General features: G+C 52.0%; 10 protein-coding genes across 10 annotated transcripts; 6 read left to right on the top strand and 4 right to left on the bottom strand.

Moving 5' to 3' along the window:
* Nucleotides 1-1,263: 1,263 nt before the first annotated feature.
* On the bottom strand, nucleotides 1,264-2,886 carry ABOM_006751 (amino acid transporter; the record flags this gene model as incomplete). The annotated part of the gene is made up of 5 exons (XM_022533880.1): nucleotides 1,264-1,686; nucleotides 1,742-2,133; nucleotides 2,192-2,383; nucleotides 2,438-2,699; nucleotides 2,752-2,886. The coding sequence occupies 5 exons, from the start codon at nucleotides 2,884-2,886 to the stop codon at nucleotides 1,264-1,266; spliced, it is 1,404 nt and encodes a 467-aa protein (XP_022388233.1).
* A 1,882-nt stretch (nucleotides 2,887-4,768) lies between these two features.
* On the top strand, nucleotides 4,769-7,585 carry ABOM_006750 (putative proline oxidase Put1; the record flags this gene model as incomplete). The annotated part of the gene is made up of 3 exons (XM_022533879.1): nucleotides 4,769-5,400; nucleotides 5,450-6,256; nucleotides 6,682-7,585. The coding sequence occupies 3 exons, from the start codon at nucleotides 4,769-4,771 to the stop codon at nucleotides 7,583-7,585; spliced, it is 2,343 nt and encodes a 780-aa protein (XP_022388234.1).
* A 168-nt stretch (nucleotides 7,586-7,753) lies between these two features.
* ABOM_006749 (uncharacterized protein) lies at nucleotides 7,754-8,641 on the bottom strand (the record flags this gene model as incomplete). The annotated part of the gene is made up of 2 exons (XM_022533878.1): nucleotides 7,754-8,453; nucleotides 8,511-8,641. The coding sequence occupies 2 exons, from the start codon at nucleotides 8,639-8,641 to the stop codon at nucleotides 7,754-7,756; spliced, it is 831 nt and encodes a 276-aa protein (XP_022388261.1).
* A 344-nt stretch (nucleotides 8,642-8,985) lies between these two features.
* Nucleotides 8,986-10,850, top strand: ABOM_006748 (delta-1-pyrroline-5-carboxylate dehydrogenase; the record flags this gene model as incomplete). Its single annotated transcript, XM_022533877.1, has 3 exons — nucleotides 8,986-9,135; nucleotides 9,198-9,670; nucleotides 9,728-10,850. The coding sequence occupies 3 exons, from the start codon at nucleotides 8,986-8,988 to the stop codon at nucleotides 10,848-10,850; spliced, it is 1,746 nt and encodes a 581-aa protein (XP_022388260.1).
* A 715-nt stretch (nucleotides 10,851-11,565) lies between these two features.
* Nucleotides 11,566-12,911, top strand: ABOM_006747 (NAD(P)/FAD-dependent oxidoreductase; the record flags this gene model as incomplete). The annotated part of the gene is made up of 2 exons (XM_022533876.1): nucleotides 11,566-11,772; nucleotides 11,829-12,911. 2 exons carry the CDS (start codon nucleotides 11,566-11,568, stop codon nucleotides 12,909-12,911), a joined length of 1,290 nt encoding a protein of 429 aa, XP_022388206.1.
* A 538-nt stretch (nucleotides 12,912-13,449) lies between these two features.
* On the bottom strand, nucleotides 13,450-15,961 carry ABOM_006746 (Zn(II)2Cys6 transcription factor; the record flags this gene model as incomplete). Its single annotated transcript, XM_022533875.1, has 8 exons — nucleotides 13,450-13,892; nucleotides 13,945-14,128; nucleotides 14,185-14,363; nucleotides 14,413-14,686; nucleotides 14,734-15,275; nucleotides 15,338-15,627; nucleotides 15,690-15,812; nucleotides 15,873-15,961. 8 exons carry the CDS (start codon nucleotides 15,959-15,961, stop codon nucleotides 13,450-13,452), a joined length of 2,124 nt encoding a protein of 707 aa, XP_022388228.1.
* Nucleotides 15,962-18,491: 2,530 nt separating this feature from the next.
* ABOM_006745 (uncharacterized protein) lies at nucleotides 18,492-19,612 on the top strand (the record flags this gene model as incomplete). Its single annotated transcript, XM_022533874.1, has 2 exons — nucleotides 18,492-19,203; nucleotides 19,263-19,612. 2 exons carry the CDS (start codon nucleotides 18,492-18,494, stop codon nucleotides 19,610-19,612), a joined length of 1,062 nt encoding a protein of 353 aa, XP_022388208.1.
* Nucleotides 19,613-20,253: 641 nt separating this feature from the next.
* Nucleotides 20,254-21,048, top strand: ABOM_006744 (uncharacterized protein; the record flags this gene model as incomplete). The annotated part of the gene is made up of 1 exon (XM_022533873.1): nucleotides 20,254-21,048. The coding sequence occupies one exon, from the start codon at nucleotides 20,254-20,256 to the stop codon at nucleotides 21,046-21,048; it is 795 nt and encodes a 264-aa protein (XP_022388207.1).
* Nucleotides 21,049-21,576: 528 nt separating this feature from the next.
* On the top strand, nucleotides 21,577-22,515 carry ABOM_006743 (metallophosphatase domain-containing protein; the record flags this gene model as incomplete). Its single annotated transcript, XM_022533872.1, has 1 exon — nucleotides 21,577-22,515. One exon carries the CDS (start codon nucleotides 21,577-21,579, stop codon nucleotides 22,513-22,515), a length of 939 nt encoding a protein of 312 aa, XP_022388210.1.
* A 195-nt stretch (nucleotides 22,516-22,710) lies between these two features.
* ABOM_006742 (uncharacterized protein) lies at nucleotides 22,711-23,325 on the bottom strand (the record flags this gene model as incomplete). The annotated part of the gene is made up of 1 exon (XM_022533871.1): nucleotides 22,711-23,325. The coding sequence occupies one exon, from the start codon at nucleotides 23,323-23,325 to the stop codon at nucleotides 22,711-22,713; it is 615 nt and encodes a 204-aa protein (XP_022388209.1).
* Nucleotides 23,326-23,704: the final 379 nt, after the last annotated feature.

Raw genomic sequence — 23,704 nt, 5'->3', positions numbered from 1 at the left:
AACGATATTCATCCGGTTCCCCAGTCAATATCTGCCGTTCCCGCCAAGGTGGAGCCCAAGCGTCGTCATGACCTTCAATCGAAACGCCGAGTGCAGCCAATGACCATGATGTCCTCCTGGAGCCTGAAGCCAACTTTCATGATTCAAAACCTCCGAAAAGCTAGGATCCAGAAATGGTGGTGGCGTCCAATAGCCAGTCAGCGCTTTACGTGGCGTAGGGCTGATACTGTCCTCATGGCGTCTACTGCGAAGGGGTATGCGTGTACATATATAACGATCAGCAGTCACCTCCTGAGTGCGAGGATATGAGGCCGCTGTGCTCCCCTCGGATTCTCTGCTACCCTGGGGGACAGAGGGTGTCTCCTCACCGTTGGATTCGCACATTCCAAGGAGCAAAGAAATCCGACGCATCCGGCGACGTGTGCCTGCCAAGGCCTCGGTCTTAACCACCAGAATTGGTTCGGCATTGGGGGCGTTCCAAGCGGATTTAGCTGGCTTGGCAACCCTCAACCATTCCAACAGGGGCGAGACTGCAAGTGGGCTCCGCTTTTTACCGAGAGAACAGGCGCCCGGTGTGGCTTTCTTGACGTCCTAGGGCATGACAAAGTAAATGACTCGCCAGTCCTGTTTCCACCCAACCGTAAGACCAATCCTGGAGACAATCCTCAAACAATAACGTGAACTCGTTCAGCAGAATAGGGGAATTGATCGTGTGAGCAAACGGGGAGATCTGTCGATCGAACAACTCCCACCACCACCTTCACCACGGAATTCTGACATGCTTCCACCTCCATGGACTCTGGAGCATGTGATAATGTGTATGTACTATGGGGAAGTGTTTTAGTCCGTCCGGGAGCAAATGAGATCCACCTGGAGTGTTGGGTACGGAGGCGTTTGATGTGCACCACCACTTCACGTCGTATCAGCGGAGGACGCCTTATCAGGTAGTATGATATCGTATTCGGGTTTTGGCCAGTGGGTACTCCAATCTCTATACTAGTGTGTAATCTGGCCTAAACAGACTTTCGAAATTTTTTTTAAATTTTTTTTTTAACATTTTGTGCCTTTTTTCTATCTTAACACAGTCTTTTTCTGCTACAGCTTTTGCATTTATGCAAAACGCCAAAAGGTATCCTCCTTCACATGGTGGAGGTGTGAACCTACGCGCTAGATTACACGAAATTGTCTAACACATGTATATATCTATATATCTTGAACTCGTAGAGGATGCCTCAAAATGACAACCGCAATCTCCGTCCGAGATCATGTTGAGTTCGAGTTGTCCGCACACGACCAAGCGGCAGATCCACCGGATGCGTTGTAGGTATCAATCACACTCACAATGCATCCATACGTACCAGCAACCATCAGGAATGTCCCAATGACGACCACAAAGACACTCCAGCAGACCATCAACATCCACCGGAGGGACTTGTGTTGTTTACCTTTGCTCCAGTTGTCATACAGCCACATACAGCCCATGGGCTGGAACGACATGAGGGTTCCTAGTAATGCACCGATAAGCGAGACGAGGCTATTGAAGACGGGGATCGCGCTCGCAATCACATAGGCAATTAGGGTGATTCCAAAGGTGCAGCCAAGCCATGTGCCCCAGTGGATGGCACTGTTGGCCGTCAGATGCTTCGACCCTCGTAAGATGCGGATGAAGATGTATTTTGCCGGGATCTACGGAGCCGTTAGTGCATGCAGCGTACAGAGATCTATATGCAAAGGGCATTACGTGGGTGACCAGGGTGGTCGTGACTAGCAACCCCGGCAAGGCAAAGCCATAAGAGATCTTTTTCATGGTCGGCCCAGCGGAGCCCAGGGCTGGGGAAGCCACATACGACCCGCAGTAATAGTAGACTACGCAGCCGATCGTAATGTAAACCGCGGTCACTCCCGCCTGACAGATGAGCAGGGCGCGAGTATAATAATGAGGGTCACGCATCTCGGACACGATATTGAAGAACCCGGGCGTGCCGGAGTACGCAAAGACCAGGGAGGAGACCGCCGTGATCCCCTCGCTGAAGCTCGGATGATTGACAATCTTAAAGTCGGACACCCAAACGCCATCTTTCGGTGCCGACGCGGGCCGTTCCTCAACACCCACAGCAATGGTCACCATGAGGACTGGTCAGGCCGTCAGACAAGAGAGCCACAGGATGCGAAGGGGGAAGAGAAGTCTTACTCGCGGTCAGGATGCACACAAGCCCAACCCACGCGAGCCAAGTGATATGGCCGAGGGTCCGAATGCTGGAGAACATGAACCCCAGGATCGCCGCCACTGCCACAAAGACAGCAGTACATACCCCATGCGTGGAGACCGCGTTCAGACCGATGGAGAGACTGAGCATGCCGGAGCCAGACACAAAAATCCAATCTAGTACACTATCAGCGAGTGGGCTTCCCCTAATACATGGGCGGCTAGTTATACAAAGGCAGAAGGCACCCCCCAGAAATTCCCGGCCAATTCGACCAAAAAGGAGCGCGCCAACGTCGTCGATGCTGTAGACAGAGCGATGACGAAGTTTAAAAACACCGATCATGTAATCCGACCAGGTCGTGATCACAGCAATCGCAAGGAGGCAGATGATACCTGGGATAATCCCTAACGTGTCGAAGGCGGTTGGAATGGATAGGACCCCAAGGCCAATCTGAGACTTCATCATGAGCGCGACTGTTCCTATCCACCCTACCTGTCCGAGAGTCAGTCCGTGCCCGACATGCGGCCTTTCGCAAGGTGCGTACATTACGATAGTTGGGACCATTCTCGGTGACTTCGCCAAACACATCGTCGGTCACATAGGTTGGCGCATCCCGGACTTCCCCGGGCTGGGAAGGAACTGGAGCCAGCTCATTAGGGTCTTCTTTGGTTTTCAACATCATGGGGAATATGTGCGAACCAGCGCCAAATGGACTTCAGAGTCCCAACCCCGAAGTGGGACACTGCAGCCTTTTTAAACCAGTGTATCATCCTCGTTAGCTTCGCTTAGCGCAGAGATCCGTCGTTATCATCGCTTCATTTCAGCAAGCGGAGCGGGCCAGTATCTGATAGCGTCGGTTAGGCTAATATGACACAGCCACCTATGAAAGATGAAGCCTCAATGCTCTGCATAGCATAACAGCATCCCTTATCGTCATGTCGAGACTTCCCCGCAAATTCCATACCCACTTTGCGGGCAAGATCGACCATCGGGTACGCAGCCGATGATCGCGGTCTCAGATAATACGGCGGTTTGCTGGGTCCCGGGAAGGTACCCGTGGTCCACCTTTTCATGATAATTCATTCATAATCGCCCAAAGATTGCGGGGGGAGACGTCACAGTGGTGGAGCTCGTTATCGCCAGCAAGAGTGAGACCTCAAATGACGTTTCTTGAATGCTGAATACCTCTCATCCGGTCCTTCCGTTCTCCGGATCTATACTTCGTTGGGCATCTGGGGAGCATTGCGTGGTACGGCGGTGATCCTCATATATGTCCCGAATTTAGCATGGGGAACTAGCGAACCATTAAGCTCTTAGGGTTTGAATCCGCATTTGCGTTTCTTTCGACCTCAGTCGGATAGACGCCCGGAGGCCCAGCGGCGGAAGGCCCGGATCTCTTTACCAGACGCGGTAGGAAAATGATGGTGGCCAAGAAACCGTGGAACTTTTCTGCACCCAATAGCTGAGAAAACGTTTTGACACATACACTGCAAGATGGTCTTACTATCGGTCCTGATTAGAGGCAACTCGATTTGCTGTTATCATAGAAATACAGCAATTATATGTACATAACAGGGCGGGAAACCATGCCGGTGTCACATGGTCGAGGTCGGAAGACCCTAGACGATAAAGGTTTCATACAGTCAATATAACGGGTGTCCCAATATGGTAGTGAAACCCCGTGCTTATGGAGACCCACCGAAGAGTGCCTATCAAGGGATGATGTTTGTGGATACCAGGGGAGACAGAGGAGAACGCGCCATGGTAAACGGGCCCGAAAAACAAACCCTGGAACACTCGTAGGGTTCATTGGAGAAAGCTGCATCCATGGAAAGCCGAAATTGTGAACAGAGCCATATTCGGGGGGGGGGGGTGCAATCGCTAGATATCTCACAGTATTTGAGGGTTAAGTACTCAAGAGCCTTGATCATCCATGAAGTTTGTACACATGTTCGCTCTACGACTAGGCGACTTAATGTATGTCATACATAGATGTTACATCGATCTACATCCTTGTAACAGCATTCCGGTGAGGGTTCGCGGGACGTTATCCCGTGTTCTATTGCATTTCTACCCCACAGGGAGGTAGACAGAGAAGGAGATAACCAAGAAAATGATTACTTGATAGAATTGAATCTTGCATCCCGCACGTTCAGTCGGTTTTAGAGATGCCAGTCCGATGAAAGATGCATAGTCCGTCTACTAGCAAGGTCGGCGTGGGTGACCGATAGCGAGACGCATCTACGGGAGAGCTTCCCATCGGACCGCTGAATGCCCCAGTCATGTTGCACGTATCTGTGGGCCAGAACCATGGTTTGGCTTCTTTATCAATGACCCCGCGGGGGTCGCGAGCTTTGTCCAGATCTCTACCCCGGGAGGCCAGCCGATAGAGTATCATGAGACCATGGTTCTCCGGGTCAGTGGATGATAAGCAAGGACGCCGTGTATGTATATATAGATGTAGCACTTGACTATCAGAGGAACCACAACCATCAGTATATGATCATTGCTGGATACTTTCTCTGTTGCTTGGGCCCAATATACCACAAACATCCCAAGCAATGGTTCTTATACATTCTGGCAAAGCAGCGCCACTCGCAACCCTAGGAACCTTCACCTCACGATGTGGAGTCGGCACACCGCTCAATAATGTTGGCAAATGCCGACTAAGAGTGCGCTCCGTGTCGACTTCGGTGTTGGCTGAAACCAAGAGTGCTCCTAATGTCACCCTTCCTCCTCTGTCCGCTCTGCCGACTAGCATGTTACTCAGATCCCTGCTGGTGGCGGCTATCACCTCGAAACCATACCTCCTCAAACCGTCTCTTTCGATCCTCTCCCTCCTGTCGAAGTCCGGAAATGGCCTTCTTTTGAACGTAGACCGCAATATCATTCTCCACACCATCCTCAAATGGACCTTCTACAAGCAATTCTGCGCCGGTGAAAATGGCAGAGAGACCCAGGCCACCGTCCAGATGTTCAAAGACCTGGGATTCCGGGGTACGCTCCTCACATACGCAAAGGAAACTGTTTTCGATCATTCAACCAAGAGCCAACAAGGTCTTGGTATCACCACGGGACAAGGAAATGGGCAAGATATTTCTGGGAAGGGATATTGTGAGCATATCGAGGCATGGCGCGAGGGCACAGTGAAGACAGTCGACCTGCTCGGCGAAGATGATTATTTGGCCATGAAGTAGGTACCACTTCACAACCACTTGCTCAACGTATTGCTGACTCTCCAGGTTGACTGGTGCCGGACCAGTCGTGACGGAAGCTTTCGCTGCAGGCGAACTGCCCCCGGTACAGATGATCGAAGCACTGGAGGAAATCTGCCAAAAGTGTAAAGACAAAGGAGCTCGCATTCTGATTGACGCTGAATCTCAACATTTCCAACGCGGAATTGCACGCGTGACCATCGAGCTGATGCGCAAATACAACCGGGATGGATACGCACTCGTTTACAATACCTACCAGGCCTATCTCAAGAGCACCCCAACTACCCTGGCCACTCATCTCACCGCTGCTAGTCAGGAGGGATTCACCCTTGGACTCAAGCTGGTACGAGGCGCGTATATGGCTTCCGACGATCGGTCTTTGATTCACGACACAAAACAGAACACCGATGACGCATATAACTCTATTGCCCAGGGGGCACTACGACAGGAACTGGGCGAGTTTGGAGCCAGCAACGGCCGTCCTTTCCCCTCCGTGAACCTCTTCCTCGCGAGCCACAACAAGGAAAGCGTAATGGCTGCTCATCATCTACACCAGCAGCGTCTGGCAGCCAAATTGCCCACTGTACCTGTTGGCTTCGCACAGCTGCACGGCATGTCGGACGATGTCAGCTTTAGTCTACTACAATTGAAGGGACCCGATGGGTCTCCCCAAGTCTACAAATGCTCCACGTGGGGTGGAATGGGGGAGTGTCTGGCATATCTCCTCCGGCGCGCGATTGAGAACCGTGATGCGGTGTCCAGGACACAGGATGAATATCAGGCATTGAAGGTGGAGATCGGAAGAAGGCTGAAGTCGCTTGTTACATTCTCGGCGTAGGCTACTATTTAGAAATACATTTTACGATTATCATGACCTAAATCTATCTATCTATCTATCTATCTCACTGAACTGGCATATCTCGTCGCTTATCCTACCCTAGTCCCACAAAGCCCCCTTCACTCACCCCCTCACCTCTAGAATTGATTCATAGTGGGAGGAGCCACCGATATGCGTTATCATGGAGGGGTATTCCTTTGATTAACATCCGTGGCTCGGGGTCCAAAGCCGTCGGTTTATTACGTTTATCTTATCGGTTCGGATGCCCGCCCGACTTGAACTCCACCAGACAACCAACATTCCGGCTGCTGCACCCACACAGTCCACACGGTATCTGAGGATTCCCTTCAAAAAGCCCTCTGTTGTTAGAGATAACAATCCGTGCAGGAATAATATTCACGACTATCCAATCCCGATTAAGATGGCGAACTCTACGCTTTGTATTCTTGGCTGCGGTAAGTAACATGCATATTTCCCCTTGCGACCATGGCAGTGTTAATAAACATCTCCCAGGCAACTTAGGAGGTGCCATCCTGAAGAGCTTAATCGATGGCCCCAAAGACAAAGAGAGTAACGCGCCATTCAACCGGTTTATCGCATGTGTTCGGAGTCAAGAATCCGAGCAGCGTTTGGCCGCGCAGTTCCCCAACCACTCGCAAAGCTTGGGGATTACGCGGGACAACATCAAGGCTGTTCAGGAATCGGACGTGGTAGTTTTGGGCGTAGACCCTGCTGTCGTCGAGAAGGTGCTGTCAACTCCCGGCCTCAGTGAGGCCTTGTCGACCAAGCTCCTCATCAGCGTCGCTGCGGGCTGGACCCGGCAGAAGCTTGAGACCACCCTGTATGGCAGTCCGACGACAAACAGCAATGCCAGCGGTCGGGCATGGGTTGTACGCACGCTGCCTAATATCGCTGCGTCAGTCTCGCAAGGCCTTACGGCCATCGAGATATCAGAGCCAGATGTCCCCGAGCACTACCAGAAGATCACAGATGCGGTCTTTGAAAACCTGGGAAAGACAGTACACATCCCTCCATCCCTGATGGATGCCACGACGGCGGTGGCCGGATCGACTCCCGCATTCTTTGCCGTGATCGTCGACGCTATGATTGATGCGGCCGTGGCGGTTGGCGTGCCGAGGGACCTGGCACGGACTATGACTGTTCAGGCTATGACCGGAACCGCAGCCCTTCTGCAAAGTGGCATGCATCCGGCAGTCCTAAGAGATCAGGGCACGTCGCCGGAAGGATGTACCATTGGAGGTTTGATGGTTATGGAGGAAGCGGGGTGCGTGGCCATGTTGGGAGAGCTTTACGAGAAGCCGTAACCATTGCGCGCCTTATGGACGGTAACCGTCATTTGAATGATACTAGACAGTAGGAAACACATAGGCGCCATGAAAAATTAATTATCATTTCAACTCATATCTCATGTAATTCTATGTATGACTTGGCTTTATACGGGTTCTACCGGCTTCGCTTTCGAGGACTACAGATCAATCACACTGTTCATGGAAGAACTCCCGCAAACCAATGTTGGTTAGACATCCAAATCCAAAGGCTGGAATAATCCGAACACAGCGAATGACGGTGGCAGACGGCAGATGTCTCCGAATCGTGGCGACTCGATCCGCCCATGATACCCCCGACTGGCGGTTGTAGAGATCGAGCCCGAGGAGATGTAACGGAGTAGCCACCAGTTGCGACAGGACGGGTACAACTATCTGCGTGATGACTGTCTTCGAGCTGGGCTGGGAGGCGAGACTATCAGGAATCATAGACGAGCACCATGAGGCCAAGGTGAAGGAACCAAAAATGGTTACTCCATCGCGGAGAAGGAAGGTCGCCGTGGCAGCTTTTGAGACAACCTTGCTAGACACGCGAAGAGCATCCTTTGCGCTCGATTCGATGCGACTTCCGAAGAGCTGCGCAAATCGGATATCCTTCCAGACACCGAGAGGGACATTGACGATGAATGTTGTGGCAAATGTAATCGGGTCAACTCTGGCTGGACAAATCTCTCTTGTGATGGTTTCCGTTCCATTGGCGACCGCATAAGTCGCTCCATATAAGGTCCATACCAGACCGTATGGGCGGGAGAAGACAAATGCGCCCGGCCGCTTCAGAGCAGCCAGGGTGTGAGAACGGAGACTTTGGAGAAGAGGTCTGTCGGATGAGGCTCGTTCGACCAGGGCCCTGTGGTTTATTCATCAGCGACCGTTCCCAAGTCGAGCATTGCCCATACCAACATACCGATCAATAATGGCCACTGTAGGCGCAATCAGCGATGCCGACACTGCTGCAGCAGTCAAGTCTCCGGCGAGTCTCCCCGCAAAGGAGCTACTCCAATCGCCATGGAGTGTTTGTGATGTTGTGTAGCTCATGGAGGTGGCCGTGATACTGTTTGTTCTTGCTGGATAGTTGTTCACATTACAACATTCCACACCGGATGAGCACCCTGCTGGCAACGTGCGAGAAAGAGCGAACCGGCCGAGAGGGGCCCTTGATTGCGCTCCATGAGTAATAGAACTCTCTATCATCGGTCATCCGTATCGAAGGCGCTCGGCTTCCCTTCCGACGGTGCATGATCGCTATCAGTCGTGGCGTGGGGAAACCCCAGACTTAGCGTCGGATGCTTTGCCGAAATCTCCAATTCATAAGATGGAGCTGCCCGCAGCTTGGAATGCTGTTCTGGCTTTTGTCTTCATCCTCCTCACATCAATTCATCATGTCTTCTACTAAGATGCTTTCCATGAGATTGTCCAACTCTGCGCGCTCCTCTGCGCGTAGTTTGCGACCCTTCCCGAGTGCGACTTTGCAAATCCGCACCAAGGCGACCGTACCCTTCAGACTCCCCGATGCCAGAAATGAACCTAACGTGAGTGCAAAATCGCATATTCTAACATGGGATTCCTAGAAAACTAATTCCTTTCCTTATAGCCTCTATACATGCGAGGCTCCCAGGAGCGCGCCAAGGTGGAAGAAGCCTTGAAGCAGCTCCGGTCCCAACTCCCCGTCCAAAGTGAAGTCTTCTACAACGGTGTGGCACAGCAGGTATCCAAGTCTGTGGATCAACCACTTCCTTCAGAGCATGCCACTACCTTCACCAACTACCCCCTTGCCTCCAAGGAGCAGGTCGCTGCTTCCATCGAATCTGCTCTCAAGGCCAAGAAGAGCTGGGAGGAGACACCCTTCGTCGATCGCGCAGCCATCTTCATGAAGGCGGCCGAGTTGGCCACGGGGAAATACCGGTATGAGCTGATTGCTGCAACCATGCTCGGTCAAGGAAAGAACGTCTGGCAGGGTGAGATCGATGCTGCCGCCGAGTTGGCCGACTTCTTCCGTCAGAACTGCAACTTTGCCGCGGAATTGTTGGAGAAGCAACCCACTCGGGGTACTGATGGCATGTGGAGGTATGTACTGCCCAGCGCAAGTATCCTGGTGTGACAAGCCCCAGCTAATTTCTCTAGTCGAATGGAATACCGACCCCTCGAAGGATTCGTGTATGCGGTCTCCCCCTTCAACTTCACAGCCTTGGGTGGCAGCTTGGTCTCGGCTCCTGCCTTGATGGGTAACGTGGTGGTGTGGAAGCCCTCGCCCTCCAGCATCTACGCGAGCACATTGGTTTACAAGATTCTGCTTGAGGCTGGTTTGCCTCCGGATGTTGTGCAGTTTGTGCCCGGTGATGCGGAGGAGGTCACCAGCGTGGCTCTCTCTCACCGCGACTTTGCCGGCTTGAACTTCATCGGATCGTCTGACGTCTTCCGGAGCATCTATGGCAAGATCGGCGAAGGTATCGCCAAGAAGACCTACCGGGAGTTCCCTCGTGTGGTCGGCGAGACCAGCGGCAAGAACTTCCATCTCATCCACAACACCGCAGACATCCCCAGCGCGGTCAACCACACCATCCGCGGTGCTTTCGAGTACCAAGGCCAGAAGTGCTCGGCCACCTCCCGTGTGTATCTCCCGGAGAGCCGTGCCGAGGAATTCTTGACCGCGCTGAAGGCTGGTGTCAAGGATATCACTATTGGCAGCCCCGACAAGGACTTTGAGGCCTTCATGGGCCCTGTGATCCACCGCCAGTCCTTCAACAAGATCAAGTCGATCATTGATGCCAGCAACAAGGACCCCTCCCTGACCCTGCTGGCCGGTGGTACCTACGACGACTCCGTTGGTTTCTACGTTCACCCCACTGTCTACCAGGCCCACTCCCTTGACCACCGCCTGTTTGACGAGGAGATCTTCGGACCCGTCTTGGCCATCTATGTCTACCCTGACGCAGAGTGGAACTCTATCCTGCAGAAGGCCGATCAGCAGGGCGGTGGCTTCGCGCTCACCGGTGCTGTCTTCGCCAAGGATCGCCGTGTGATCCGTGAGGCTGAGGATGCTCTCCGCTACTCCGCTGGAAACTTCTACATCAACTGCAAGACCACTGCCGCTCTGATCGGACAACAATCCTTCGGTGGTGCTCGTGCCAGTGGTACGAACGACAAGGCTGGTAGCTCCGACATGCTGCGACGCTTCACCAGCCCCAGAATGATCAAGGAGGAGTTCTTCCCCTTGGAGGGCTTCACCTATCCTAGCAACCACTAGATACTACATGACTGCATGAATTTCGATGTTATGGAAAGATGTACATATAGTTAGATTTCAAAATTTCACGTTTTTCACGTTTTACATTTATTTGATGTAATCACTGTTGTAGTTCACGGACTCATTAGCCATTTAATTCTTAATCATCTCATCATTATTGTCTACTCCCAATAGACTGTAGAAGGGAAGCTTCCTTCTCTCTCCTCCATCTCCGTCGGTGTATTTGTGTGTGTCTATCTATCTACCTATATGTATGTATGCATATACCTTGATTGCTTTCTTTTCTTCTTGATTAGTAAGAAGTATTATGTTTCTAGATTCTGTCTCTGCAAATTTTTTCCTAAATAAAGGGAGGTCACACGATCCCATGATTCTCTCAAACCCTGACAGCGCATGCACCAGGAACGGCAAGGAGCTGGACCCATCGACCCATCGACCCATTGAACCATGGCACAACCCCTCATCGGATTGCATCCCGATGGTTGATATGAATATGGGGCGATAAGCTATAAGTGGGGCTCGTGCGAAATCCCCCGCATCGCAAGCTGTTATCGAGAGTCTAGTCTATCGCTATCGGGGCCCTTGACCGGCAACGCTCCCGGGCATTCACCTCCGTCCCGACAGCTCTGGGGTCGCTTGCATGTATATATAAGAACTAATGCAGCTCTCGATACTGTGGGTAGAGACAGCATCACGAATCTACGAATTGACCATCATGGTTTCCAAATCCAAGCCCATTGCCATTGTCGGAGGCGGTGCCTTCGGCCTCTCGACAGCCCTCCATCTGGCCCGGGATGGATATAACAATATCTCCGTCTTTGAGCAAGATGACCAGATCCCTCCTCGCCCCTCCGCTGCCAATGACCTGAACAAGATTGTGCGCGCCGAGTATGAAGATCCGTTTTACACGGATTTGACCATGGTTGGTAGACTCCTATGAGCCCCATCAGCCGTTGGCCTCCTTCTAACCCAGAATAGCAAGCGATCGCCGAGTGGAAAACTCCCCTCTTTGCTCCACACTTCCACCAGACCGGCTTCCTGCACTGTGTCTCGGGAAAAGCCCCCGAGCGAGCGGTGGACACTCTCAAACGCTTCCAAGCCTCCGCCAACAGCCACCCGGAACTCAAACCACACGTCCTTCCCATCGAAAAAGACGAGGACATCCGACAACGGTTCTGGCAGTATGACGGTCAGTTCCCCGGCTGGCATGGATACTTCAATAGCTTTGATGGTTACGCACATTCGGGCAATGCCTTGAAAGCTGTGTACCGGGAGACCCAGAAGGCGGGCGTCCGCTTCTTCCTGGGCGAGCATGGCGCCGTCGCCGAAGTGACCTACAAGGATGGCAGAAGCACAGGCATCCGGACGAAGAACGGTCGCTTCCACCCCGCGGAGCTCGTCATCGTCGCGGCCGGGGCTGCCGCCGCCAGACTAGTGCCGGCCATTGGGTCGCAAGTTGTCGCCAAATCATGGTCGGTCGCACACGTTCACTTGACGGAGGAGGAGACGTCAGCGCTACGAGGCATCCCCATCACCTACGCGCGCGATCTCGGATTCTTCTTTGAGCCCGACCCCGTGACGCAGCTCTTGAAGTTGTGTCCCATGGGCGGCGGATACGTCAACACGGATCCTGCCACCGGCGTGTCGCACGCTCCCTCCGTGTCGGACAGCGCCTTCGTGCCCCCTGAGGATGAGGCCAAGATCCGGCAACTACTGGCACACACACTCCCCACGTTGGCCAACCGGCCGCTGGTGAAGAAGTCGCTGTGTTGGTTTGCGGACACCAGCGACTCGGACTTCATCATTGACTACGTTCCACACACCTCGTCCTCGGTGGTTCTGCTGTCGGGTGACTCCGGACATGGCTTCAAGATGTTCCCTCTGTTCGGCCGCTGGGTGAAGGCGCTCCTGGAGGCCCCCGACCAGCAACAGCCCGTTCCACGCTGGCGCTGGAAGGAGCCCCAGCAAAGTGGGGATGGCAAATGGGGCGACGCAGTCAGTTGGCGGATCGGGTCGACCAGGGAATTCAAAGATGTTCAACCTGGCAAACCGAAGCTTTGATTGTCTCGTACGTGCACTGTTGTTATAATTGTTTTCAATTTTACGATGTACTTGAAGCGATTGCACTATCTTATACTAGGAAAGAAGACCATAGATCACAGTATATATATATATATCATGTTTCACCTTCTCGACTGCCCTTCAAGCCTCCATAGCAGCAACAACAACAGCTAAGCCATGTATCGTCTGGGAAATAGAAACTGGCCACCTTCGCTTTCCAATGATTCCGTTTCATTCAGAGTCGATTGGGCCGTAAAAGCCGTTGCAATCAATTCCTCTGAATGTAGGGTACACCTTGCCGATCGGATGGTGTCCCGTTCGGCAACCTTCCCGGCCGAGTCCGGTCCGGCTCACGTCACGTTGCGGGCCGAGTCCCTCCACGCGTTGTCAACTTTCACCTTCAAAGTAGATCAAAGACCGTGTTTGAAAGCGGTTGGGACGCAGGACGTCTTGGAAACCACCGCAGGTCCATTCCGTGGTAGGTAATTCGTGTCTCATTTCTATGGGATATCATCGCTACTCATAACAAAATCGTAAACTACCAGATGTGATTCTCCGTGACGGCGTGCGCAATCCAATCCACATCTCCCGTATCGATCGACTCCGCCACCGCCATGATCTCGGCCGTCGTCAGACCCGGATGCAGATTGGGGATGTCCGAAATCCCAAACACTCGATCCGGCGTGGACGGGGAGGGCAGTCGGGAGATGATGCGATCCAACTGCCCCTTCCTGGCCAATTCGACACTTTGAAGGTCTCCGTCGGCTGTCAGCTGGCTCAGCATCCCGGCGAGCTGCTGCAACTCCGACTTCCGAAACCCGGCGATCAGATTCCCGCGGGAGATCATTTCATCCAACACTGTGACGCTCGTGTGAAACCATGGCGTCCAGTCGTCGAGGAGGGACGCGTCGGCGGCGGGGGCGGCGACAAGGACGACGGCGGCGGTGTATGTGGCTTCGAGGTCAAACGGGAGGAAACTGTCTACAAGTCGGTCAGCGGCGCGCCCACCCCGGAGCCTGTGAACGGTCCCTACCTAAGAGATTCTGTCTCTGGAGAACCATCAGGATGTTCAGGATCTGCTGCGCCGAGTCGATGCAGACCTGCAGCAGCTTGCGCACGTTGGCCGACGAGTTCAGGGATTCAAGCGAACTGTCGGTGGTTTGGATGCGCATCTTCAAAAAGCAAAACAACACCGGTCGGGTGGCCAAAACGATGCACTGCGAATGGTCAGCCATAAGCAATCCCCGGACAAGAAGGAGCGAAGCGGTCAGACCTGATGGTAGAGTAGATGCAGGTGCGCCGATAGTCGGGACACGCCGCTGATCGAGGACTCGTCCAAGCGCAAGTCGTAGCATTTTCGAAGCTCGGTGATCACCTCTGCGGCGCTGGCGAGAGCGCTCTTTGTTCGCAACAGGAAATTTCGATTCAGGCGGCCATCGGGCCCATAGACACCTTGGACCGTTAGCACAAGCCGTCTCTCACAGATCGGGCAATGACCTACTGCTGCTGATTTCGTCCATGATCTGACACACCTTGATTTGCATGCTGAGGGCGATCGCCTTCTGGGGCGATCCCGGAAAGTAGGGCAGCTCGTGATGTAGCTGATCGTCGCGGATGGATTGCGGCAACCCCATCAACGAGGTCATCTGGCGATCGAGGATGTAGATGGTCCACCAAATCCGGCGGCATCGCTGGACGATCGCGTCCCCGAGGTGCTCCGCGGACATATTGGTGTGCATTCCCTGGGCCTGGGCGATACGCGCTGCTTGGCCAATCTACACGGTTAACGACATTGCAGCGCTGCGCAGGGTCCGCGACTTACATAATTGTGCGCCGAATTGCGGCAATCGAGCGATTGCAAATACAGGGCAATGCAGCAGAGAATCTCGGTGGCGACGATGGGATCTCGACAGAGGTTGGTGGTGTCCGGCAGCAACTGCAATGCCTTGGTGAAGAACTCACAACCGGACGGTCGACTGCCTTGATTTCGCTGCACGACAAACGCCTTGCCAAACGCCAGGATGAGCAAGTAATGAATATACCACAAGCCCGAATGCGCCATCTCATGCTCTGGATTCTCGTAGAAGGCGTACAAGCCGCCCATGAACGTTTCCTCGTCGAAGAGGTGGAATAACTGGCCCGCATGGAACTTGACCGCGTTGATGAGGTAGATAGAGAAGTCTAACGGAGGCGCCATGGGGATATCGTGGGTCACTGTGGTCCTCGTTCCCTCCCAGCCCAGATCGTACGCCGAACCGTCGAAGTAGAGACTCCCCGTGGGCAGGGGCGAGTTGTATAGATGCTCATGCGTCATGCTCAGAATCTTTCGCGCGAAGGACCAATTGGACGAGGTTCCTAGATAGACTACCAGACTTCTAGTGAGTCCTGCGAACGTGGGCCATGGAGGCGACGGAGGCAACACTTACAGATTCGCCCGGACGCTGCCGCCATAAATGTGGACGGACCCGACGACAATGGGTTGGTGAGTTGTGATGCGCCTTCGAGATTGTGACTCCAGTCCGGTTCTCCTTCGACAGCCAGGTCGTCGCCTCCTAGGATCGGATCGGTCGGTATGGCACGTCCCGTCGCGTCCGACACCGACGCCTTACCCTCAGTCGTTGGCCGGAGCACCTCCTGCTCCATGCTTTGCGGGCTGAACGCTTCATCTTCGCCGCCTTTGAGGAGCGCCAGCTTCCGTTGGAGGTCTTCGAGGTATCTGGGAGAATCATGGTCAATGGTGTCCTTTGCACGAACCAGAGATAAGCCAAGGAGCCTCACCCCCGAGTGACAAGGATTTTCTGGTCCCGATCATCGAACGTGCAGGTTGATTTGCGCTTGCTACAGGTGTCGCACGGCTGCGATCCCGAGCATTTGATCTTTTGTCTTCGGCATCGTTGGCAGCTGTCGGCCTGATGTTAGCGACGTGGCGAACGGCACGCCGAGACACGGGGACTAACTTACGCATTGGACGAGCGCTTTTTGACGCGGTTTTCCTTATTATGAGAGGCTTCCATGGATTTGGAAGGGGACCTGCGCTTGACAGAGATCATGGTTGAACAGGCGGTTGTTGCCCAATTCCTTTTTTTTTCTCGAACAGTGTGCTAGTAACGCTCCTTCTGGTGCCAATGCCCCCGTCATGCAGGCTGAGATAACTCACTTTTTCCTTTCGAGTTTAATGCGGGGTAGGAACCAAAGAAAGGCCAGATGTGGGTCGAGGGGGATAACATCTCCAGATCTGGAATGTCCGTCCAGACTTTGATATAAAATGTTATCTGCGGCATCGCCCAGTGTGTGGACCCTGGATGTAGCTCTTTTGTTCCTGCTACAGTGGCGACGAGAGACATTCTTGTCCTGCAACCCTACTTTCGGTCGCTTTTTGTTCCTGTTTCTTCTTAGTGATTGTAATTTTGTAAATTCTATCTTATCTTCCCCTTCTCTCTTGCTACGTTATCTTGTATTCTCTTTCGTCTATTGTTAGATTTAGTGTCTCCTAGTAACGTGGGCCTAGCAACTAGTAGTGAGGGCTGGACTCTTGAAGGCTGGGTCCCATGATAACCTGAACCGGCTTCGCTTCCGACTTTCGCGGTTGGCCACCGGCTGACCTCCCGACCAAGGCCACAAGGTGTCTAGCGCCGGTGCCTGAGGAAAGCTTACCTGCGAAAGAGTTTCACCTTTGGCTGGTTTGATATTAGTTTTCAAGTAATAAATTAAAAAAATAACTAAGTTAAAGAATGCTAGTATTCCAGATGCTTCGTTAATTTAATTGAGTTTTCGGATTTGTTTCGTGTTTCTGTGAGTGTTTCTAGAATGAAGCAATCCAGCCGGACATGGAGAGATTCCGAGTTCCGTACATCTTCAACTTCTACTCCCTCTCTTCCTAGGGCCCTGTCAAGCGCCGACAGGTTCTAAAAACCATGAGAAGGAAGACAAACGGCACTGACAATTACGTACAACTTCAAACCAGACCGGGTTGGCTACCGTTGTGGCCACACTAGTCATCTGATCGGCAGCGAACAGGCTCGGCAGCTTTTAAGTCTTGGCTGCACGCATCGTGAAGGATCCCGCCTCACTATTAGTAAGATTTGGGAGCTCGAATGGTCAGGCGAGTGTCGAATTCACCCCAGTCAGTTAATATGAGCAACAGCGGAGGGTCCAACGACGCCCGAGCAACCCCAAGCGTGGTAAAACGAGGATTGAAGGCATAAGCCATCCAGATCTCCGTTATTGTCACAGTCCAACAGAAGAGAACTGCCAATCTTGATGTCTGTGTTTGCATATATTAGTACTGTGTTTTGTTCCAACCAGCCTTCACACATAGAGGCTTAGGCCACGTCCATTGGCCTTCACAGATGACGATAATTCCAATCTGGGCCATGTATTACCCTTCTTAGTCGTCTTGGTTGAACCAGAACAGCTTCAAGTTCGATCAGTGTCGCACAACAAGCTCATTGGAAAGACATTGCGGGATGAAGACAAAGGAAGCACGCTCGAACAACACATATCGGTCCGCCTGCGGTATGGCAGTATGGCACTGTCGCTTCAACGCCGTAGCAGCGATGCATCAGTGCTCCGTAGACTATGTGGAACAAGGTCTAGGGTTGATAAACCGGACCTTTGCTATCTACAGGTATACCGGCCCTGAGTAGGAAATTCCGATCAGCAATGATAATTCCAGCGTAAACTGGACATGTAACTTGGTCAGACCACAGTTAAACTGCACTGATTGAGTATTGCGACTGGACGGGAGGCGTTGTCTTTGCAGTATCAGGTACATGAATAGTACAAAGATAAGAGCCGTCTGCCAAATATACATATCGTTTGTCTCTCCCTCGCTCTATGCTTCCATTTCCGCTACTTTCTTCCTTTTTGTTTCTTCTGCTTTTCTGGGTTTGCGCTTCGTCCATTGGCCTTTATAGCCGGTTACATGCTCACTGTATCACGATTCTCACGGCTAGTTGAAGGGCAGCCATGATCTCGCCCTGGTTGGCTTCCATTGTCTGATGCTAAGGGGAGATAGGTATATGATTGGCTCGAGGCAGTGGATCTGTATCTCAATCGCAAAGGATAAACGTACCGCTTGGCTTCCCGTTCGGGGGCTTCAACTACCGCGGACCCACTTGGATACATTAGCACCCCCAGATTCGTGATCTGTATGGACCATGTCAAGAAAGCAGCTGCCCCACGTTATTACACCTCCACATTGTGCCATGGTGCAGTTATCTACAATTGACTGACATGTTAAAAAGCATTGACAGGCACTGGCCGTGAAAACTCTGGCAAGAACTCTTTGTATTCCCATCATCCTAATAAGTCGTCTGTACGATACAACAACTCTTGATGCTTGGTACACAGCGTATCCACGATGGATCCCAATGCGCCGACGGTCCTGTGAGACTGGGGGAGCTGCATCTAGACGCTCCGAGTACACATCACATAACCCTGTTGTCTCGCAATGAGGTCTATAGCCCTCGATTATCCGGGTCCGTTCTGGTACCAGTTTCATCTAGATTCGATCAGGCAGAAGACCCCGAGATTACACTCAGCTTGAATCAAGAATTAACAACCCGAACGCGCGACTCCATGGCTATCGGTAAAAAGGATACCCACCTGTTCAAGCGTCTGTCGAGGCGGCACCTAGGTGCGAACCCAGTCAATACAACTCGCGAGTTAAGAGGCTGTTCGGATGTAGAAACAGTCATGAAGTGTAGATTAGAAGGCTCGCCAATGGTGCCCGCAAATGACCAGCACTGTGGCATGAGGTTATTGCGATTTCAATTTCTTGTTCCCATTCCTGCTAGTCTACCGGGAACCATGAAGACAATGGTCGGGGAAGTGTCCTACTCGCTCACAGCCACCGTAACCTGGCCCTCAGGAACCTCGACAAGCACAACGAGACCGATCCAGATAGTTCGTCGCGTGCTTCCTGGTCCCGGTCACGGTGTCAGCCACATTCGAAACTATCATGGGGCAACATTGTCAACAGAACTGTGCCTGATGCCAGAAACATCTGCAGACCCAAGTGCCACCAGATTAACATACTCTGCCAGCCTTATCGCGCGTCGAACAACTGCCCCAGGCGATCGGCCTATGGAAATAAAGTATGTGGTCATCAAGGAGCTCAGGTGGTGGCTGGAAGAGACAGTCCGGTTGATGACCGTCACTACTGTCGGTGGGCACGAGGACACCACGACATGCGAGAAGCAATGCGTACGCCAAGTAGGACGCGGGACACAGAAAGGGCGATGGACTGCTAGCAGGAGCCTGCCAACGACTCAGTCGAACTCAGAAGACGGTGATGGGGAAATGAGATCGCGTTCCGCATCATGATCCCACGGAGCGCGAAAGCTGTAGACAGCTTAGAAATATCTTCATATCGTGTCTCCTCCGCGCCAGAGCTTCCAAACCAAACAATTTCGGAACCTCCTCGACCTTACAGACCATCTACCAAGAAGAGGGCGATTACTGTTGGGCATCAACTAAAACTTGAGATCATCACAGGCGAGGACACTTACCACCAGGAAACAAGGAGCCTGCTGGATCGAAAACGGCTGTGGAAATCCTTCAAGGCGTTTTACCCTCTTTCCCTACACGAAGTGACGACTGGTGAAGGCCTGCCCGAGGGTCTTCTGCATGAAAACCCATCTCTCCCGCAATACGAGGACGGATCTGCAATGCCACCAACTTATGATCTCTCGCTATGATGCCTTTTTCTGAAAAGTTCAAGTCTCCAGCATATTACAAAGCCTCGGCCTGGGACCAACTCCGCGTCAATGCCCTCATTATAATTGAGCGACTACAGAAGTCACGGTCAAAAACCAGTGAATTTCTATATTACATCATGTGAGGGCCTGATACGAGGCGACGTCAAATTGTGCCAAGGCCATCACCCAGTGCGCTGAACTCGTATTCGCATACAACCGGCGAGGCTATTCAGCATTGGCATCGTAAAGACTGCCAGACGATTGGATACTACAACCTCCCGCGATCGACGTTCTTGGCTGTGCCAAAAATAGTTCTTCAGACATGAATTCTCCGTATTCATTCCAGTCTAAGAAGAGTGACGACCGTGAAATCGAGTGAGAGGTCGTATAGTTTCTTAAATTAGCCGTGATGAGGACAATCTTCATCACTTCTGGGATGGCCTCCTGCGTGACGCATTTTAACGGCTTGAAAAGCTCGTGTTAATTTGGGAGTATGTGAGGAGTAAAGAATGCGGATGCCAACATAGAATTATACCGCTGGAGAATGGCAGATAAATAGCACGCGAGATGCCCTACAAATATCAAAACTATCAACAGCCTTCTTATCAAACATCGAGATAACTGACGAGTCGTTTCTAAATATGAAGACCTCATTCATTTCCAGGCTGCTGTCCTTTACAGCACTTGCTATATCCGCCAACGTTTCTTATGGCCTGCCTCTCTCCGAGCGAGATCTAAGGCTCTTCGAAGAGCGTTATATTAACTCATTGGACTATTCGCTCGGCAACGACACTGTCAAATTAGTCGGCTACAAAACCATCAAGATCCCAGCTGAAGAGCTGGACGACCTGAACGACCACTACAACAAGAACCCCGACGTGTGGAAGAACTTGCCAAACTACTTCTACGACCAAGGGTCCGGCACACTGCGAGCTTACTTCCCCGTCGATGGAGCGCTTGTCGAGCATGACGGCCAGCACCACGAGGCGAACGCACTGGGCGAGCTGGACCTCGATCAAGTCAACGGCGACAGTTCGGTGCTGGGCCGAAGACAGACTGAGTCCATTACGGGTGTCGAGGGCAATATCATCAAAGACGGTATTATTTACCTTGCAAAGGCCGCAAAGCCACACACCCAGTATGGTAAAGTGCTCGTCTACGACTTTGGCGAGAAGATTGTCCTCGATCATGATCATCATGGCGGCCACTCGAAGCGAGAGGGAAAGAAATCTTGCATGAACAACCATGGCGGTCCGAACTGCAGCGACAAGTTCAACATCCACAATGATAAGTGCAAGAAGCGACATGATATCTGCATGGACTACAACGGATGGTTCTCGAACTGCAAGAAGAATGGCTCGACCTGGAGGAACTTCCCCGGTAGTGATTGTGACAAGGCACTCGGCCGTGGCAAGTGCTGGAATGAGGTTATGTGAGACGCTCCTGGTGGGCTAAAGTCTGGTTTGAAGTCGGTATTGAGAATCATGAGTCGTGGTGCCCCGTAGGATTGGGGGAGATAGCCTCGTTTTTGTATATAGATATCGCAATGATAACGCTATGTCACTGAAATGCAATGTTTGTATGAAATTTCACTGGGCAGTAGTGACGCTTAAGTTACGATAGTGGAAGCTTGCGAGAAGACTAGATAGTACATTGATGCCAGTATATTATTGAACACCCAAAACAGATAATCGGTTTATCATGTTCTACGGCCATATCCACGACGTACCTGAGCTCTCTAGCCTGGTTGTTCAGGCTACCATGACTTCACTATTTCCTCAAGAGGCATTGCTGATGCTATAAAAATGATGCAAAGGTGTCATGTGATAATGATGGATGTCTTCGGTTTCTTGTGTCCAACCTCATCCTTCATGTTTGCTAAATCATACGCCACAACACCCCCTAGTATACAGTTGGTATTACTTGGCGGAACAACGGATCGTCTTTAACCCGGCATCTTCGGTATGGCTGAACTGCCTCAACCTACCATCAGAACGAGGTTTCTCGTCATCTCCGACACGCACAGCCGCGACTCTATACCATCATCGAATGAGCCTGCAGATGTAGCCATCCACTGTGGCGATCTCACGATGGGATCCAAACTGGATGAGTTCAAAGCAGCCATCAATCTCCTAAAGCAGATCAACGCCCCACTGAAACTCGTCATCGCGGGCAATCATGACTTCACACTCGACCCCCCGGCGTTTCAGAACAAAATCCACGAAGCCCAAAGGCTGCAAGATATCGACCCACTACTGATCGAGAAAGAGTATGGTTACTGTGGGCAGGTTCGAGAACTATTTGACCATGTCGACGTGAAGGAGAAGAGCGGGATCCGACTTTTAGACGAAGGGACCCACTACTTGACTCTGAATAACGGCGCTTCCTTAACAGTATACGCCAGCCCGTACACCCCGTCGTTTGGGGAATGGGGATTTCAGTATAGCCCGGATGAAGGGCACGAGTTTGCAATTGGCAGTGTTGATCTGGTTATGACGCATGGCCCGCCTCGGGGCGTCCTGGATCAGTCCATGTCTAGCCGGCGGGCAGGCTGCGAGTATCTCTTTGACAAGGTCGCTCGATCCAGACCGCGAATGCACTGCTTTGGACATATTCATGGAAGCTGGGGAGCCAAATTGATCACATGGCGCAAGACGATCAGTGAGAAACCGTCCCATCTGACAGATATCGACAACGGTCAATCAACGGTAGTCAAAAAGCTGTGCAATATCAAGGCGAGTGGCCCGCGGCCGTTTTACCTGACCAGCCACTGTGCTGATGATGCGAATTCCCTTCAACATGGGCGTCATACCCTGTTTGTCAATGCCGCTATCGAAGGATCCGATGACTTTCCTACACACCCTGCATGGCTCGTCGACTTGGACCTGCAAAGAGCCCTGTGAGCTGCCACAAATGCATTTTGCTACCATGACTTTTAGTTCGTTATCCATCCCCCATTTCTGTATTTTAAAGCGGCTAAAGTCCCATGTATCCAACTGAGTCCACAAGGGATCATATGTTTTTATACTTGTCGAAATAGACAGGCTTCCTGCATTTAATACCAGATGAAGGCAGTGATTCAGAATGGATGTCTTTAATTACATCTTATTGAAAACCACAAGTGCATCTTTTTCACTCAGTACACTCAGTAAAACCAGCCGCTCAGCCCTCCCTAGCAAGGAACTTCCAGCCTTGGCGATATACGCCCGCTCTTCATTATCAAGCTCTGGAAGAACTTCGCCCCCTCGAGCCACCTCCGACAATAACCATTGAAAATCTACATCGTCCCCAAACTTCCCACGGTCGACATACGACATGGCCCGTAGCCGTAATAGGTCCGATACTGAGGCTACTGACCCTTCAAAGAAGGGCTCCGCATTATAGATGCGGTCGATAGGGCCATCGCCAATTTGGATCAGATTGATCTGGACCGGAAATCCCTGGCGGGCATTGAAACAGATCGTACCATCAGGCTCCAGGGTGAACTCGGGGTTGTTGGCCGTCACGCCAACCCATATGTCCAACAGGACATTCATTGGGGCCGCAACATCTACGTCCTCAGTGTAATATACCGAGTTATGCGCGACACTGGCCGCGCCACCAACTAGGACTACTTCACGCCGAAACCCTGGTCGAACCAGGCGCGCGATTGCTCGAAAGCACTCGATCAGTGCCTTTTGGAGGGGGGCGGGGATAGGAATGCTCCTTGGCATCTCTTGTGGGCCAAAGACGATATATATGAGGTAAGGATGCTCTATAATGGCTACTCATGTAAGTCATTATCCTCTATTTACTGTAGTCGATAGGCCTACCCTGTAGTAAGAGCTATCCTAGAGCGGAGTTTATAACTATGTCTTGGTCAGTACTACGTATGGCAAATATCAGTAGGTTATCCAGCTTCGGTGATTACCTTCTGGAAATAGTATCTTTCAAAGCTGTTCTGTACAGAAAATCCAAAGGAATCTGGTCTACAGGCCTATGCTCCAATAGCAAAATCTACCTCCAAACGAAGGTCCATTGCGCCTTCCCCTTCCATCGAATCTGCCGTACTGCCAACGAGGCAACCATACACTCATGGTATGCTGTCATTTA

This window comes from Aspergillus bombycis (genome assembly GCF_001792695.1).
Source record: "Aspergillus bombycis strain NRRL26010 chromosome Unknown contig00054, whole genome shotgun sequence".
Classification (NCBI taxonomy): Eukaryota; Fungi; Ascomycota; class Eurotiomycetes; order Eurotiales; family Aspergillaceae; genus Aspergillus; species Aspergillus bombycis.
This window is presented reverse-complemented; position numbering and strand designations above follow the sequence as displayed.